Raw genomic sequence first — 16,910 nt, 5'->3', positions numbered from 1 at the left:
AATGTAATCTTTTAAGGCTGATAACTACCTACATTTGAGTCCTTTTGTTTATTAAAAGCTCACTGTAGCTCCGGTAACTATCGTTGTTTACTGAGAAATAACATTTTCTGGGAGCTTTCGACTTCTTTCATTAATTTGGACTATATTAGACATTTTAAAAACATGTCCATCCATCAGAGTATGTTTGAGTTATTTCAGTTACAGGCAAGAAGAAACCAACAAGGGCAACAAAGAGGATGCAAGTGAGTCAAATTTAATATGAATGCACTCTATAGAAAGAGGCAGTGTTTGGTTTTCTTTTCCCCACCGGCATCACCACCACCCACTCTAACATGACAAAGAGCTACTAAATCACACGTAAAAATGTCAGTAAACTTGTACGGCACAGAATGTAGGTTTTCATCTGTGCAAAATAAAATACTTCAAGACTGAACGGAACACGGATAAAACGGAGCGGAACAAAACAAAAAAAGGTATCGCCTCCGCACGCTTAATCTCCTAAACAAATAAATAAATCCAAAAACATCAGAAGGGGTTTGCAGAGGGATCAGAAGAAAGAAAAACAGGTGCTCTTTAAACCTCAACATACACACAGGCAGTTCTGTAAATGAAACGTCTCTTCTAGTGCAGCTTCAGGATTCCCTTAAATACAGTTTCTATATGTCTTAGTATTTCCATCAGGTGTGATTAGAACTTTGATAACAAACAAGGAGAACTCTTACAGGCTAACTAAGTGGACTTGATGTGCTTTCATAGGAGCAGTAATCAGGATTCTGTTTCTCGGTGCTGGTACCTCTTCTTCTTTTGTTTTCCACCACCGAGCTCACACATCACATGCATTATTACAAGTTCAAGATTTACATGTTGGAGAAAGAAAGAAAAAAACAGATAGTAAGGTAGGAACTCTCCCAGAGCCTACAGTGTCCAGTCTCAGATTAAAGAGCTGTGTTCCTCCTCGTCTTCGTCCTCCTCTTCCTCTCCGTCGGACAGAGAGGCACAGGGGCGGATCTGGCGGTATCTGTCCAGCCACTTCTCCACCATCTGGGTGACCAGAGGGTGGTTACGCCGGCGAGAGCTCTTCTGCATGGCGGCCAGCATCCCTCCTTCTGTCACGCAGCAGTCCAGCCACTCCCTCAGCAGCTTCTCCTGCTGCTCCTCGTTGCCCATCTGAGGCACACACACAGAAACACACACACACAGAAACACACGCAGTTCATTTGTTAGGACATCTTTAAACTGGTGATCGCAGTCACTGAGGGCTGGGAACGATTTGTGGTAACCTGAAACCATATTTTTATTCTGTTTTTGAAAGCAACTTTTATCCATAAATGAGCAATTTTTTGTTAAAGGAGCACATTGGTTTGAATATCGGATTTGATATCCACAACTATGCTTTGTTTTCTGCCGGATTAAAACACGGACTGCTGTCATTTACAGTAAACAAGGTGACTTGCAAGTAAGAATAAAACAAATCAGCACCTATTCATGTTTTCATTAACATGTGTAGTATCTGTTCAAATGTTCCTATACTATGTACTGTGACCTAAGATTTTCATCGTCATAACTACACTGTAGCTATGTACGTATGACCAATAAAAGCCTTGAACCTTGAATATACTTTTAAAATAGTAGAACACCAAATTATTTTGTGGTAGAAAATACACATTAAGATTGCATATAATACAAAATATACTTCATTTCAAGTCATACAATGTCACATAGCGCATCAGTCCCTACCTCTTGAGCAGACAGGAAGTGGACGTGCAGCAGCTTCCTCTCGCTGTCCACCAGCGGCAGCAGCGTTACCGTGACGTCGTCGTCGGTGTTGAGGTTGGCGCCCGCACCGCGATTGTCGTAGCCGTCGTTCTCCATGGCCACCAAGGCCGAGAAGTGGCCCCGCGTGTATCCCAGGGCGATGGGGCTCTTCCAGCAGAAGCTCTGCTCCCATAGCAGAGGCAGATACACACCTATACACACACAGAAACACACACATAGCAGGTCAGAGGCAGGTATCTAAACAGTGGATCAGCATGGAGCTCTCTGTGACTATGTGGATGTCAGAGCTCATCTGACCCGAGATCAGAAGAGGCTGCGCTTCATCTGACTGGAAACAACCGGGGCATTGAGAGCAGGGGAGCCGCTGTGTGCTGGTGCTCAGCCTCTGCTGCTCAGAACACACACTACACACACTGTGCAATGTGGACTAGAGCAGGGGTTTTCAAAGTGTGGGTAGGTGAGCCTCCCCTCAGAGAACATAAGAACAGCGGTCCAGTAAGAGAAAATGTAATTAAATGCTCTGTTTTCGCTGTCTACCTTCCGCCATTTGAAATTACTCCGACTGCTTCTCTCCTCTTGTCTCCTCTCTCTCTCTGTGTGTGTGTGTGTGTGTGTGTGTGTGTGTGTGTGTGTGTGTGTGTGTGTGTGTGTGTGTGTGTGTGTGTGTGTGTGTGTGTGTGTGTGTGTGTGTGTGTGTGTGTGTGTGTGTGTGTGTGTGTGTGTGTGTGTGTGTGTGTGTGTGTGTGTGTGTGTGTGTGTGTGTGTGTGTGTGTGTGTGTGTGTGTGTGTGTGTGTGTGTGTGTGTGTGTGTGTGTGTGTGTGTGTGTTGGCTGAGTAGCATCACCTCCTTAAAACATTAAACAATAACTTTTTTAAACCTTTTTATTTTTATGTTTTAAACATATTGTATAAAACTCCCCCACTACTTGGACTATTCCTTGCACCCCTCTAGAATAAGCCCGAATGGTCTCCACCATATTGCATCAGTAACGTGCACTTGTTATTATAACAAGATCCCAAGGACACTGGCAGCGATCGGAAAATTGAGTGTTGTTCAGTTTGTGTGTTGTGGAACATGCGTGTCCGTGCATGAAAATATACCACACACCCAATTACAATTGCATGTTCAATTCACTACCCTGGAAGTTAATACAGTTGTTAAAGTTGGAAAAGCCTGTGGACGGCCGTTCTTCCTTGCATGTCAGTCGCCGACACCTTCTTACAGAGGACAGGCACATCTAGCTGCAGCACGACCCGTATATTTCCGCAAGCCGTGTTCTCGAGGCATTTTTTTTTTACATTTTCAACATGGTGGATAAATCCTTATATGCTCCCCCGGCAACACACTGAACGTCAACTTTGCCTCCTTATTACACTCACCCCTACTTTAGTGGGAACAATGAGTCTGCGTCTTTGATCCACAGAGGAATAAACGCAGATCATCCTCTGGCTGCAGCCTTTACCGGTACTTGCTTTTGATCAAAGTCAATGCGGAAAACCTGCACTCACACAGGTAGGTGGAGGGGAAGGGAATGAGCACTGTTACAGCCTTTTTGGCGAGGTGGGGGAACTCGGTCTCCACAGACAGCCACAAATGGGCAAGTGTCACTTTACTCGTCTTTTTCTTGTTCTTTCGCGTCTCACGCTGCGCCTCCCTTGAAACTCTCTGGCGCCCCCCAGGGGAGGCGTGCCTCACACTTTGAAAACCGCTGGACTAGAGCAAACCACAGTCACTCTGGTTGTTCTCTTTTTAGCATGAGCAGTCAGGTTGCACATTTCAAATCTACCTTTCTGATTAAAGAGAGGTTCTTTTATTTATTCAAAAATGAAAAGCAGCACAACAGACTGACTGAGGTAGAAATGTTGTGTGTTACGCAGCGACTCAGCACCCCAGCTGTGCTTCCTTTAACAAACAGCTCCAGTTTGTGCTGCTGCCAACCCCCTGCCCTGCTGTAGGTGTGTCTTTATTAAATAAACAGTCAGTACACCGAGTAACCCCATATAACGTCAAGGTAATACTTACAAATCAAATAGAAATCTTGGTGACCTTTAGAGGTATCCTGCTCTTGCCTGCTCTCCACTATAACAAAAGGTCGCTGGAATTTCATTTGTGGAGCTGGTAGAAGTGAAAAATCTAATTGTGGTCCGTTGTCATGGGGACTATCATTGTTTCATTAGCAGAAGTGGTTTCAATGAAAACTATTTGTGAACAGAACATTCAAAACAAAACTGCCTGCAGGGCTGGACGTCACAACTAGTTCAAAGATAAAACAGTTGTCAAAGATTTGCATTAAATAAATGTCTGTTGAACATTTGCATTATTAGAAAGTAGGTGTTACTGTTCAGATCTCAGGAATGGAGATGCACACCGGCAATGAGCACTTATTTCCATAGGTGTCACCAGATAGTGGAAAGAAACAGTGACAAACATTTATTTGAAACTCTCACCTTGAAATCGAGTGTATCCTAACGTTTCCCCACGGAAACTTTTGTAGTATTTCACTCCGTAGACTATGATGGGTCTGCGAAGAATGTGTGCAAGAACAAAGATGTGGGTCTGCTCCAGGCTGGCCCCGGGCTGAAGGGGGGGGGGGAGAGAGAGACACAAAAAAACGTTTTACACATCATCGAGTAACTGTCGTCATAGCGACTTCCCTCAATCACACATTTAGCAGAAATCCAGTGAAGTGCTGAGCCGGCCGAGTCCTCTGTGATCACATTTCAACACAGAGTGCTGCACTCTGAGAACATGCAGCGCTGCAGCACATTTGCATGCCCCCCCCCCCTCTCTGAGTTGTATAAGCAGAAAGCCCACTGCTTTTAAATATAGTCATCCACAATGATGGGATGGATATACAAATCTTCTGGATCTGATCTCAGATGATCACATGGTGGATTTGCAGTGTTTGTTTGTACTGCCAGTGGAGTGGCTCTCTCTAAATGCCTCTAATCCCAAGGTCACATGATGGGAGGAGTGCCGACTCAGCAGCCTGACAGCTGTCCGTCGCTCTGCAGCTCCATCTGTAATAACTGCTGATGTCCTCCCTGTCATTCACAGAAGATCCACCTTCCTACTGCGTCTGCCGTTCAGTGTCATTGACTTTGCTGTCATTCAAATGAATGAGCAACACTTAGACAGACGGTGCTGATACACAGAGAGAAGGCTGCTAGCCTTTTGTGCATTCACTCAGAAGTGATTGTGTTTCAAATGGAGAGTCTGTGCAGTGACAACATGGCATCCATATTAAGACGTTCTACCTCAGAATGTTGATACAAATAATGAATAAGCCAGGGTAAGTAGATCATAGTATGTTTGAAACAAAACTCAACTTGGTAATATTTAGAAGAAGGTTGAACCTCCCCTCAATTTTAGGTCATTAAAAAACATTTTTGAAGAGTTTGGGGCGCTTGTAAATTACAGTGAAAGGACACGGGTTCAAAAGGGTATATTAATATTCTTTAGAAAACTAAAATAACGCAGGGTTTTGAAAGGAAGGCCTTAAACATGTGTGACAGTTCAGAGGAACTCACGCATTGTCATTTGGTGAAATGTAAAGCAACTCGTTGGTCATTAAGCTGCCATCAGCCTGTGAGAGCGCTTCCATCTCCTCACACATTTCTAAGAAGCTCACAGCCTCTTACAGTCCGACCACAGCACACTGGGAGGATTGATAGTGAGGCGGAGGATGTGAGTAAAGCAGAGGAACCCCGTAATTACCTGGCTGGCCAGAGACAGGATGAACGCCCAGTCCTCCTGCCACTGCTCCTCTCTCAGGGAGAAGTGCAGACCGAAACTCTGCGAGTACCACGACTCCCACTCCTTCCAGCGCGTGTAGAACCTAAAAACATTGACATGACAATATTTTCAACGTTCATTCTCATCAAACATATTTACAGTATCTCAACAAGAATGTACGAAAGGAAGTGGATTAACGAACAGTACGGCATATCACATCAAATACCTGGCTTTAAATGCTTTGAGTAAAATAAACATTTTAGCAGTAAAAGGAAAACTAGTTGTACATAATGAGCAAAAACCTCAGTTTGCATAGTGAGTAATCAAACCCGTCTGTGATCGGAGTATGTAAATATCCTGAGGAAATGCTTCTCCCCTGAGCCTCTGACCACTAAACTGCCACCAAGGCTTCAAAGGGTCACTGGCTGCAGCAACAAGGACAACATTTTGCACATTTTAGGACGTGCATCCACATGTCCTTGATCTAACGAAACTAAATATAACCTCAGCATTAACGATCCTGAAAGCAAAACCACAAAACAAGGCAGAAACCTGTCACCACATTGTGATACTTGGTGGTTAAAATGTTTTTATTCAAATGCAACCATTTGTCAATGGGATGGCCTTGTTATATGCTAAACTGCACATTTCTTTAATAATTAGGTCTTAACTACCTTTTAGTTTTAATACCAATTACACACATTCTTTTGGGGGAGATGTATGTGTCAAATTGAAGTATTTTTCATAATTTTAGAAGTAGTTTATTCAGATTACCCAGAGTCCATGTATCCAATTGCTCTAGAAATCAACAACACTTTGGATATGTGGCATGTTGCTTAATAAAAAAATGGCGTTTTAGGTCATAGCATGTTTCTTGGATTGTATGATTATAGGCTCTGTGTGGGTCGGAGGGTCTCACCAGTGGGAGCAGTCGTGCAGGCTGTCATGGAGGGTCTTGCGGAGGACAGAGTCCTTGTCATAGATCCCCCAGGTGGCCTGCAGGACCGAGTCCAGCAGACAGTCCCCGGCCGTGCGGTTCCACAGGGCGTACAGACGACTGTCCAGCCGGGTGCCCAGCTCCAGAGACCAGTTGATGACAGGAGACTCCTCCTCCAGCTCTACAGACACAAGGGGGGGGGGGGGGGGGTCCATAAAGCCATGTTCCAGACAGTTATGTGTGGAAATGTCTCCAATAGAGAAAGAGGATTTCCAAGTATAAACTTTAAAGATTAAAGAAAACCATTCGGGAATATTTATTTTCCTCAGCTGACAAATGACCAAACAAGACTGGGTTTATGGGAACAACCAGAATGAAAAGGGGGGGGTAATCTGTTAACAAAGACTCAGCATGGGGGCGCAGATCCTACGCTGAGTGTCTTATAGAAGCATCTGCTGCAGCTGGTTGTTACAGAAACTAATTTTGAAATGCATAAATCATCATTCTCTTTTCTCCTGAAACATTTCTAAAAACACCCAAACTGATTCCTCAGCTGTGTTCTGTGTACAACCAGAAACTCTCATGAGTAACCCAGTTTGAGAAATAGGTCACAGGACTCCTCTGAACTTCAGCACACATGATTGTTTAAAGCAGTCACACACAGTGGTGCAGTGCTGGGAGAGAGTCATTGCTTAAAGAGCATCTTGCAGGTTTTTGTTTTGACTACATTTATGCTTAACCTTGCCTGAAAATTACAATTAAAAATGTTAATGCAGGATTTTATATGTTTTACAAGACATAAGGGCAGGAATTCAGAGGGAAAGGAGCCGTTTTGAGCTCTGTTACTAAAAACTGCTTTTTTTTAACGTCATACGTCAAACGCGTCATATTACGTCACATGGGGGAGCAACTTTCTCGGACTCCCTCTCTGCTCAATCCGCGGTAGTAGTTTGTAGTTGGTTTGAGCGGTTGTGATTTAGTGAGCTGGTATTTTTTCGGTAATGTTACATTGCATTTCACCATTTGTAATCATGGTGAGCTTGTGTTTGTGCAGGTTACACAAACTCAAGCCTTTCAGGGCATTGAGTCCACAGTTTCCCTCACGGGTAAAGGACCGGAGCTCGCGTTCGTTCCTGGGTGCGTTGTGCATCCACCTCCCTGCAGCACATACTCCGTCTCCACAGCTTTATCAGAAAACCGTATTACATCTCCCCCCCCCCCCCCCCCTCTTCGCTGCTCTCTCTCTCCCCTCCGGTACACGGCACCGTAAGACGTAGTGTGGAGTTGCATTAGGTAACGCTGTGGTGGCTGTACTGCTCCAGCCGTCTCCTTTGTGTTTGTTTGTTTCCCCCTGTCTGTGTTGTTTGTGTGGGCGTGGTGGCTGTCACTCCTGGCTCCCGGCTCAACCTCCACTCACCTGCTGCAATCAGCTGTGCACCCTCCCCGACTACACACCTGCTTTCCATCAAGCCATTTACAACGGCATATCAACGGAGGCTCCACAACTTCTCTCCGCCAGATCGTCAAGTACACAGCACCGGAGTGTTGAGTTGCATTAGGTAACGCGAGATACGGCTGATACTTGCGCAATAGTTTCTGTTATGGATCAGTATCAACAGTCCTGCCAGTAACGTTACTATATTATCAATGTTACTTTAGTTATAGCCTGATATATGATAGCTAACTTTACAATGTTGTGATGTGACGTTAGCTAACATTCTGTAGCTAACGCCGGTCACTCACCAAGATAGCTGCCCAGTTCTCCACTGGTTCTCCTCACACCACAGCTCAACTTCTCTCCGATGGCCGTTATTTTTTCTAATCCTTGGCTGCTCATGGTGTCTTGGACGCCTAGCAGGCTCATAATTATAAATCATATGCATTCAAATATATATTTTCAACCTCTTCAGTGTCAAAACTAGCATTGTGATCCATGTTTATTCATACGTTAGACCGGCCGCTCTCCCCCATGTTACGTCACACGCGGAGGCTTTTTTATGCGGAAGTGAAAATGTCTTACTAAAACGACGCCAGATGTCACTGTAGTGTATATCTCTGTATATTTTTGGGAAAATCTAGTGTATTCATCATTTTCCTACACATTTATTCACTGGTGTCTCTAACCTGCAAGTTGCTCTTTAAGTGTGAGGGGGGGGAGAGCAGTTATTGGAGAGGGGATATAAAATGAAGCAGGAAGTGGTGAGCTGGTCGGGGAAGCAGGTACTAAACACATGGACCTGAATTTAAATAAATACAGATTGGGGATAAAAACGGAAACCAGATATAAAAATGAACAAATCTTTGGTACCTTTCTGCACATCTCGATCCAAAACCTCATCAAACAGCTTCTCCTGGACAGCAGGCGGCAAGTCTTCTATATCTGGAAGACAAAAGGAGGAGATATCATGTTTTGATGCTCATTATAACTAATGGTGCGCTGCACTGAGGGCAACACAATCGCTACAGTAATGACACACAGAGGGGATGTTCTCTGCGATTCCATTCAATGGCTGACATTATGTCAATAGCACACTGTACACACAGGCTCTGTACAGCATGTTGTGTTTGTGTGTCTATTGAACTGTGCACACACAAAGCCAGAACACTAGTGGCTATTCTCCGGCTCAATAGTGAATGGCAGTGGCTTTGTCAAGGGGGAGGGGGGGGGGGGGGGGGGGTGGAGAGCGCCCTGCAGCTGGTCTCTGGCCAAACTCAACCTGCAAAGAAATAGTTGGCATTAACATGAAAACAAAATGTGAATCTATCAGTGAAGCCTGCATAATCTCTCATCCCAGAGGCAGCGCAGAATCAGAATACAACTGGACGCTCTGAAAACAAAGTGCATGTCATTTCAGTGAAGACGTCACGCCACGGGGACACTGAGCTGCTGTCCCCCCGGCAACGCTGCACAACAACGACTGACGTTATTCTTCTCAGATCTCGTGAGAGGGAAATCACACACTGAAGATTTACGATGTTTAGAAGAAACTTATGCATGGGATTTAAACCAAACAACTTCTTTAATTGTATGTCCTTGCAAGCAAAAGTGTTCAATGTCAATCTTCCTCTAAGGGTTTGATGTTGTTTTGTCATTTGAGGTGTTTATTGAGGCTACAAGAAACTCAGTCAGTGGGAGCAAAAGAAGCCAAATGACTCTAGGTTAAACAGACTAAAGGATTGAACACATGCGAGAAAGACCAAAAGCAAAGTGATTTGCTCCTCAGGATGTGGGGGGTACCTGCAGGCAGGGTGAAGGTGACGGGGTCAGTGAGGAAGTAGCAGGCGAAGTCTCCTTTGCGTTGATGTAGTGAGGCAGCGATCTCCCTGCGGATCTGCTCCGTCAGCTCGGGACACACCATGGACGGGATGCACTTCGCCGCCTGCTGGTTCACCTGCAGGGCACACACAGATCCATTTGAAGTTACAGGTACATATACAATAACTGAAGCTTGATCACACTTGAAAATTAGGGATATTGTGGAACTTTTGAAAAACAAAAAGGACATTAAATATATCCTTGCATGTTTTCATTTATTAAGGATGATCAGTGTAGCCAACTAATGACAGGATCTTCTTAAGAAATTATAAAATGCAATAGTGTACATGTTGTATGCATTTGTTATTTTGAGAAAGATATTCTGCCACACAGAGCCGAGGCCATCTTTCTTTGTTGACCTCAGTGACCTGTGTCACAGTGCAGCCTCCGGGCTCGTCTAATCGCTGCGTGCCCTCCTTCAGACCGCTCTGTGGCATCACGTCCATCAGCAGGCAGTGGCAGCACCAGCCAGGCTAATCCTCCCCCTAATCCTTAAAGTGCACTTCTGCTGTAATTAAAGGCATTACAGGCTGCTGCTTTAGATCATCGATTCTGACACAGAACAATTATTGACTGGCGAAGTTGAGGAGGAGAAGAATTGCTTTAAAACTACAGAAACACTCAGGACTTTTAAAATGAAATAACACACTTCATTGAATAACTGTGAAGAATATTCTTATTAAAAAGAGTCGATAATCTTCATAGGAGGAGGAACATATTCAATCTGATTCTGCTGCTGATTCCACGGCATGGTGTCATAAATATGTGTAAAGATGGTTTAATAAAGTGATCACCTGCTCAAATAAGATAGTATAGCTTTAAAGAGGACATATTATGCTAATTTTCTGGCTCATATTTGTATTTCATGCTTCAACTGTGACATGTCTCCATGCTTTAATGTTCAAAAAGTGCTTTATCTTGCTCATGTGCTGCATCCCCTCTTTTCACCCTCAGAATGTGGGATGTTTTGCCTTTGCAGACCATTTACATGCACACAAACCTACATAACAGGAAAGGAAAAACCCCAGAAAGCCTAAAAGGGCCTCTTTAACCTCCGTGTGGTGGTGAAGACAAACAGCTCTGGCTTACCTCTGTGAGCAGGATGGCGAGCATGTCCTGCCTCTGGAAGCGGATGGCCAGATGCACCAGCGTGAAGCCCACATCAAAGGCAGAGGAGCGGTTGAGGAGCTGCACCTCGTCTGCAGTGAGCTGCCGGGCGATGTCTCCGCCCGACGACTTGTAGGCTTCTATGGCTGCCAGGTCTCCCTCCACCACGCCTGCAGCAGGGGGAGGAAGGAAGGTCAGAAAATAGGATGTCGAAATGGATCAGGGCAGTTGCTCTTCCAGGATTTTGTGTACACAGGCTATTGAAGTTGGAGGGGATACACATAGGGTTGGAAACCTTCCACTTTTTCTAAATGGAAGGTTGGCTCTTCATAGGGAACTTAAATATAGTTGGGGAAAGTATATTTTAGCATAATCTTGACTAAAACAAACGGATGCCATTCAAGTACACTTGAATATCCATGCCATTCCTCAATCACATGCACACAGCACACTGCTCACTGCATGGCTATTGAGACCACACCCCCTACAGGCACTGTGCATTCCTCCATCACATGCACAGAGGATTTCTAGAAGTCATATTTAAAGGAGAGGTGTCATGGCCATTTCCACTGATCATAATTCCATTGTTGAGGTATACTAAAATAGAAAAATACTGTGCAATTTTCCAAACTCACATTGGTTTCGCATACAGCATCTCTGTAAAGTATGTGTATTCAGCAGTATTCACTTTCTGCACTAAACGGCTCGCTGCAGCTCGTTTGTTCTTCAATTAAACAAATGATTGTTCAATAAAATAATAAAAACTTGTTCTGTTCTACTTACAAATAAATCTGTTGAAATGTCATAATGGATGTTTTCTTATGACAAAACCAAATGTTTATATTTATGCTTGGATATGATACAATTTGATTACATGACCCTCAATTCCCAGTTAGTTCCCATTATTCCCATGGAAAGTTTCTAATAGGGACTATTTCCAACAGTCCCCAGTTTAACTTCCCATGGAAACTTACCGGAAATGTTCCGCCCCTTTGCAACCCTAGATACACACCTACATTGTTTACTATCCAGGATTAAGGCAGAAGGAACAGTGCCGTTCAGAATAACAATTTATCCAAAGGCCTGTGCACTCAGTTGCTTAAAGTCAACTTGAAATGTAAACATAGTTAAACAGTTCTGTAAAACTATTTCAAACTAAACATAACCTTTGTAAAGGTAGTATTCATGATGGTGTGTACCTAAAAGATTAGCCTCTGAGTGTATGCGAATCTTCCATGATAAAAAATAGTCTTACTTCACTTATCAAACACAACTGTAAAAATGAATGTTGAAAGACAGGAATCCTTTTGAAACCAGCACTATTCATGTTAATGGATTAGACTGGCTTTTGGAGCAGTTCCAACTCTGTGCCCTTGCTTGTAATAGAAGCAATATTTAACAGACAGCTCGTCATGTTCAATGAAAGGGCTGCAGAAACATCCATCAACCTGTGCTAACACATCTTTCTTAGTCACAAGCCATTAATAGGAAAATCAAGCAGGATTAGCATCACAAACTCAACTCCAAGAGATTTAAATGCTCAAATATGTCATGGTAAACGCCTCTCGTGAAGTAAATCCACATTTCAGATGACCTCTAGATGTATCCACTAGCTGACCCGGTGTGAGAGCAGTTATCACTCAGGCTACGACACAGCAGAGCAGCAGTGTAGCTTATGAAGCAGAGCTATCAGAGAGCTCTGTCAAACAGAGGACAGTCTGTGCAGATTAGCCCCCCCCCCCCCCCCCCCCTCCCCCCTCTGGACGTAGCAGTCTCAACATCTGTTGTGAGTAAAATGAGCAGCAGCGAGGTAGCACACTGCAGCAGCTCGCTAATTCTAACAAACTGCCTTATGGGAGGCTGGTGACGCAGGGAGAGGACCGTTACCTTGAGAGAACCGGCACCTGGAACGTCTCGTCCCTTTACTTTAATAACACTGATCCATAAATGGATGGTGAATGCTTTTGGCTGCAAAATAACTTCTGGGATGATGAGGAAGAGCCTTCAAAATAAAAGTTATTCACTATATTAACCGGTTTTCCTGTGTATAAAGAAAGTAAAATGCACATTACACGGGCTTGGTTTAGGTTAGTGTTGTCACGTGTGTACCAATGCCACATTGCATATGTTGAGCATTCCCTCTATGAAATGCCAACATTACGTGCACTTGAATGTGTTGTTGATCTGTGCCGTCTCAAATTGCAAAAACACCATGATGAGTGCTTTATGCTGCATGTCATGGCCCTCACTTTCTTATTGTATTTATTAAATAGCCCTATATTGTCCAATTCAATAATAACAAAAAAATAAAATGGCAGAATGTGACAACACAATTAAATGTGGAAAAATAATAATAATAATAATAATAATAATAATCTTTTTGTGCTAATTAAATAGGTAGTAATGTCCCAAATGTGCAGTTTGGTTAACAACTCAGTCCACTTGCATTCAGTAAAATAAATGAAACACTTAAGCCGGTATTTGCATCTTTAAGAGTACGAGCCTTGAGGTTCCCTGGACTTACAGAATGCGTGGCTTTTTGTCCTCTGCGTTCTTTTTTCACATGAATGTTTCTTAAATTAAGCGCCAGAGTATACTATTAAGATTAGCACATAATGTGTTCTTTAGCAGATTCATAAATTGTGTGGAATTGGGACACATTCTAAAAACCTTAACATTATGCCGGGATCAGTCTATACAAGTCTCCAAACCGCCTAAACAGCCAGAAATGGGGCATCCTGAACACCAGGGGTGACAATCTGGACAGATATCAATGCACAAATCCATATCATCATTTTGGACATCACATAAACTGTAAATGTCATAATGAGCGACATCATACTATAAGAATATCATGTTTAAAAAGTTAAATATTATCTGCAACGGCAAGACAGGCCGGTTCATTTGTAAACAAAAAGGAAATTTTCAAACAGGCTGCTTCCTTTTGTGGGACAGTGGAATCAATGGGATCATCCCATTTTGGCCCAAATACTCTGGATAAACATTAACCTAGAAACAGTCAAGCGAGGAGAAATCCAGTTTTGCGAGCAGAGGAAGTGCTTGGCTTTGTCATAATGTGCTGCACGACTCCGCCACTTCCTCCAGTGACAAACACTTTGAAATGCCCAACTGTAGAAAAGTCAGCTGACATGGCATGATTAAAGAGGCACAGTAGTATTTAGAATGAAATCAAGAGCTTGAAATGTGAGGTAGATGCACGACAATGGTGGAAGAACAAAAAGGTGTCGAGTTTCCTATTCCATAACAACGAGCAGGAAAGGGCAATCGGTGCAAAGGTCATGAGGACATGATCATGTGCTGCCTTCATGCAACTTTTTTTGTTGTTGACAGGTGTTCATGTCTTGTCGAGTCTATTTTTGCCTCTTAGGGCCTCGGCTCAGCACATAAGCGCCACTGTGTACAGGGTGGCTAGACTGCGAGCCAGGAGAGTCTCTGGTCCACGGCGACACTCTCCCCGTGCTGCCCAGACGGCCCATTCATCCCCACCGGCTGCACGGCACTCACACATCCTCTCACTTTCTCAAAGACACTCTCAGTGGCAGAACAAGGGCGGAGAGGGGTCCAGCGATGAGTTGGATTGAATTACTACAAGCCTTTTAGCTTCACATCCTTACACCGCTGACTCAGCATCATTTCTTCTCTGTTTATGATAAGTATCCTTCCACTACGGCGGATATTATTCACCTGGAGAGCACTACCTTGTGAAATTAAACACTTCTCCTCATAGGGCTTGTGGATGCACACATTTAGAACAAATTCCTGTTGTACTCTAATATTTGGAGGCCAAACAGTGACATGTTGACATTCAATAATGACTGAGTGCAACCCTCGCCTGCAGGGTGAGCTGCCACCTGCACTGTGATGAAATACAACTATGTGGAAACTACAAATATTTGGACATTTTAACAAAAATGGTTGCCTCTGACTGGAGCATCCTGCTCAGTCATCATTAAGCATGACATTATGGAAGAAAACTAAAGGTTGGGGGGACAATGCACATTTGTATCCTTTTTTCCCCTTTAATGACTTGTCCCAGTGAAACCTTTCAGGTGAGCAACTAGGGGACAAAGGGTGTAGGGTTGTGAAAAATGCCATCCCATTCCAAGAACCAAAAGGGTATCCGTTTAAAATGCTAGAATAAACATATATTGTGAGAAGCTGCAATAAGATGCTTGGTTTTTCCGTTAATCAATCAATTCATTATCAAAGTTGCTGTAATTAATTTGGTAAGAAAACTCACCAGCGCATGCATTGAGGAAAAGCCAGTCTGTTTTCCTCATTCGGTTTCTAATCTGCTTTAGCTTCTTGAAGTCAACCTCCTGCTCGTCTCTGCTGCTCATGGCTCCAGCTGCAAGCTCTATCCTCTGGAAGTCCATTTTGACATTGTCTTCCCTCTTGGGCAGTGGAGGGGACCTCCTTTGGCCCTGGCCCCCACTGCAGCTGCCCCTCCACCGAGCCCTGTCCTGGATATTGATCATAGGTGTTGGATCTGCAGTCTCGCCCAGCTCTATGGCTTCCTGGTTGTTGGGCTTGGGGCTGTCACACACCACACACTTTGCAGTAGTGGGCCAGTTCTGGTAAGTGCAAGCTGTACATATCCAGTGCTGCTGATGAGTGTTGAGTCTGTTTCTGTCATTGTATTCCTCACAGGGATCCACAGGGGAGTGGAGAGCGGGACGACAGCCTGCATTGGAGCCTGAAGTCTGGGGGGTCTCTGTGGGGCTGCTGGTCCTCGCCCGCTGACACAGGCACTGTGTGCAGCGGAACGCTCGGGGCCAGTTCAGGTAGGTGCACATCTGGCAGGACCACTTGTTGGCAATCTCAGCCATCCCGGCTGTCCTGACTCTCGGCCGAGCGCTGGAGTCAGGACATATGAGGAGGTGGCTACCACTCTCAGTTCTGGGAGGGTCCCATCCTGGACTAGGGTCCAGATCAGGCATGTTCTTGTAAGGCTCCTCTGTGATGATGGGACCCCTTGACTTATGTGCACGGCACATGGTGCATTTGGCTGCAGATGGCCAGTTTTCATATGTGCAGTAGTCACAGGCCCACTTTATCTTCTGTTCTGTCATTGTTGATCACTTTGGATGGTTAAACTGAGGTGATAAATACACGTAGTTAAATGTCAGGCATGAACTAAATCTTTTTTAATAATCTTGAAGGTCAACAAATGTGATTTTGCGTTTATGACACATAAAACAAAAAGGACATTGCATGGAGTTCTCGCGAGTATATCCCAGCAGATTATAAACTAAACAACATCTGTTTGGGTATCTTCAATGACAATCGAGATTGTTGACTGATTGAAATTGAATTAAAATAACCTGGGCGGCTGTTAATGATCAGTAACAGTATGTAGCATGCTAACAGCCTGTGTTTGTTTCCCATGACGGGTGGCTTTATGGCGTGAACATGTAGTATGTTACACTGTTGCTAGCTGACGAGCTAACCACCTAGCTCACATAGTTACCGTGTATTTTAACAGTTAATGGACATTTTCTAGAAAGAAGAATCATATAACATGCTATAGTCTGGTATATTGTAGGAAAAATATGTGAGAGTCTTACCGTTTCGCAGCTGCGCCTGTTTCTGAAGTGCTGAAACTGAAAACCACAACAAACCCTATGTACAGTCCCCCTCCTCCAGCTCTATCAAACCTTTCCCAAACCGAGTTATTTCGACCTCTTCGGTGTCTCACATGTTTATCTTTATAGACACATTAACCTCTCGCAGAATAAACCCCACGTTGGCAAAGCCTCTGTACTCCTTGAATCATGGTATAAATATGCGACACTCCATGGTTTACATAGCCTCCGTGTTATTTAATGGCGTCGACAGCGAGACAAATGAGTAGCTGAGCCAAAATAAACGCTAGCCTTCGTCGCCAATCATCTGGCTCAGCGCTCAATGCAATTGGATGAAAAGAAAGTACTGTGTTGCCTTCACGACATTTCGGAAATATGAAAACCCCCTGTACATAAACGTACGAACACTTATGAAAGGTTCATACAAACTGG

General features: G+C 44.0%; 1 protein-coding gene across 1 annotated transcript; it reads right to left on the bottom strand.

Annotated features, from left to right (window-relative positions):
- Positions 1–232: 232 nt before the first annotated feature.
- zranb1a (zinc finger, RAN-binding domain containing 1a) lies at positions 233–16,782 on the bottom strand. Its single transcript, XM_079659720.1, has 10 exons — positions 16,461–16,782; positions 15,134–15,989; positions 10,855–11,042; positions 9,688–9,841; positions 8,758–8,829; positions 6,432–6,630; positions 5,495–5,615; positions 4,225–4,354; positions 1,738–1,967; positions 233–1,167 (listed from the first exon to the last, which is right to left on the bottom strand). Exons 2-10 carry the CDS (start codon positions 15,963–15,965, stop codon positions 931–933), a joined length of 2,163 nt encoding a protein of 720 aa, XP_079515846.1. The 5' UTR covers positions 15,966–15,989; positions 16,461–16,782; the 3' UTR covers positions 233–930.
- Between the last annotated feature and the right edge of the window lie 128 nt (positions 16,783–16,910).

This window comes from Notothenia rossii (assembly GCF_949606895.1).
Source record: "Notothenia rossii genome assembly, chromosome: 11".
Lineage (NCBI taxonomy): Eukaryota > Metazoa > Chordata > Actinopteri > Perciformes > Nototheniidae > Notothenia > Notothenia rossii.
This window is presented reverse-complemented; position numbering and strand designations above follow the sequence as displayed.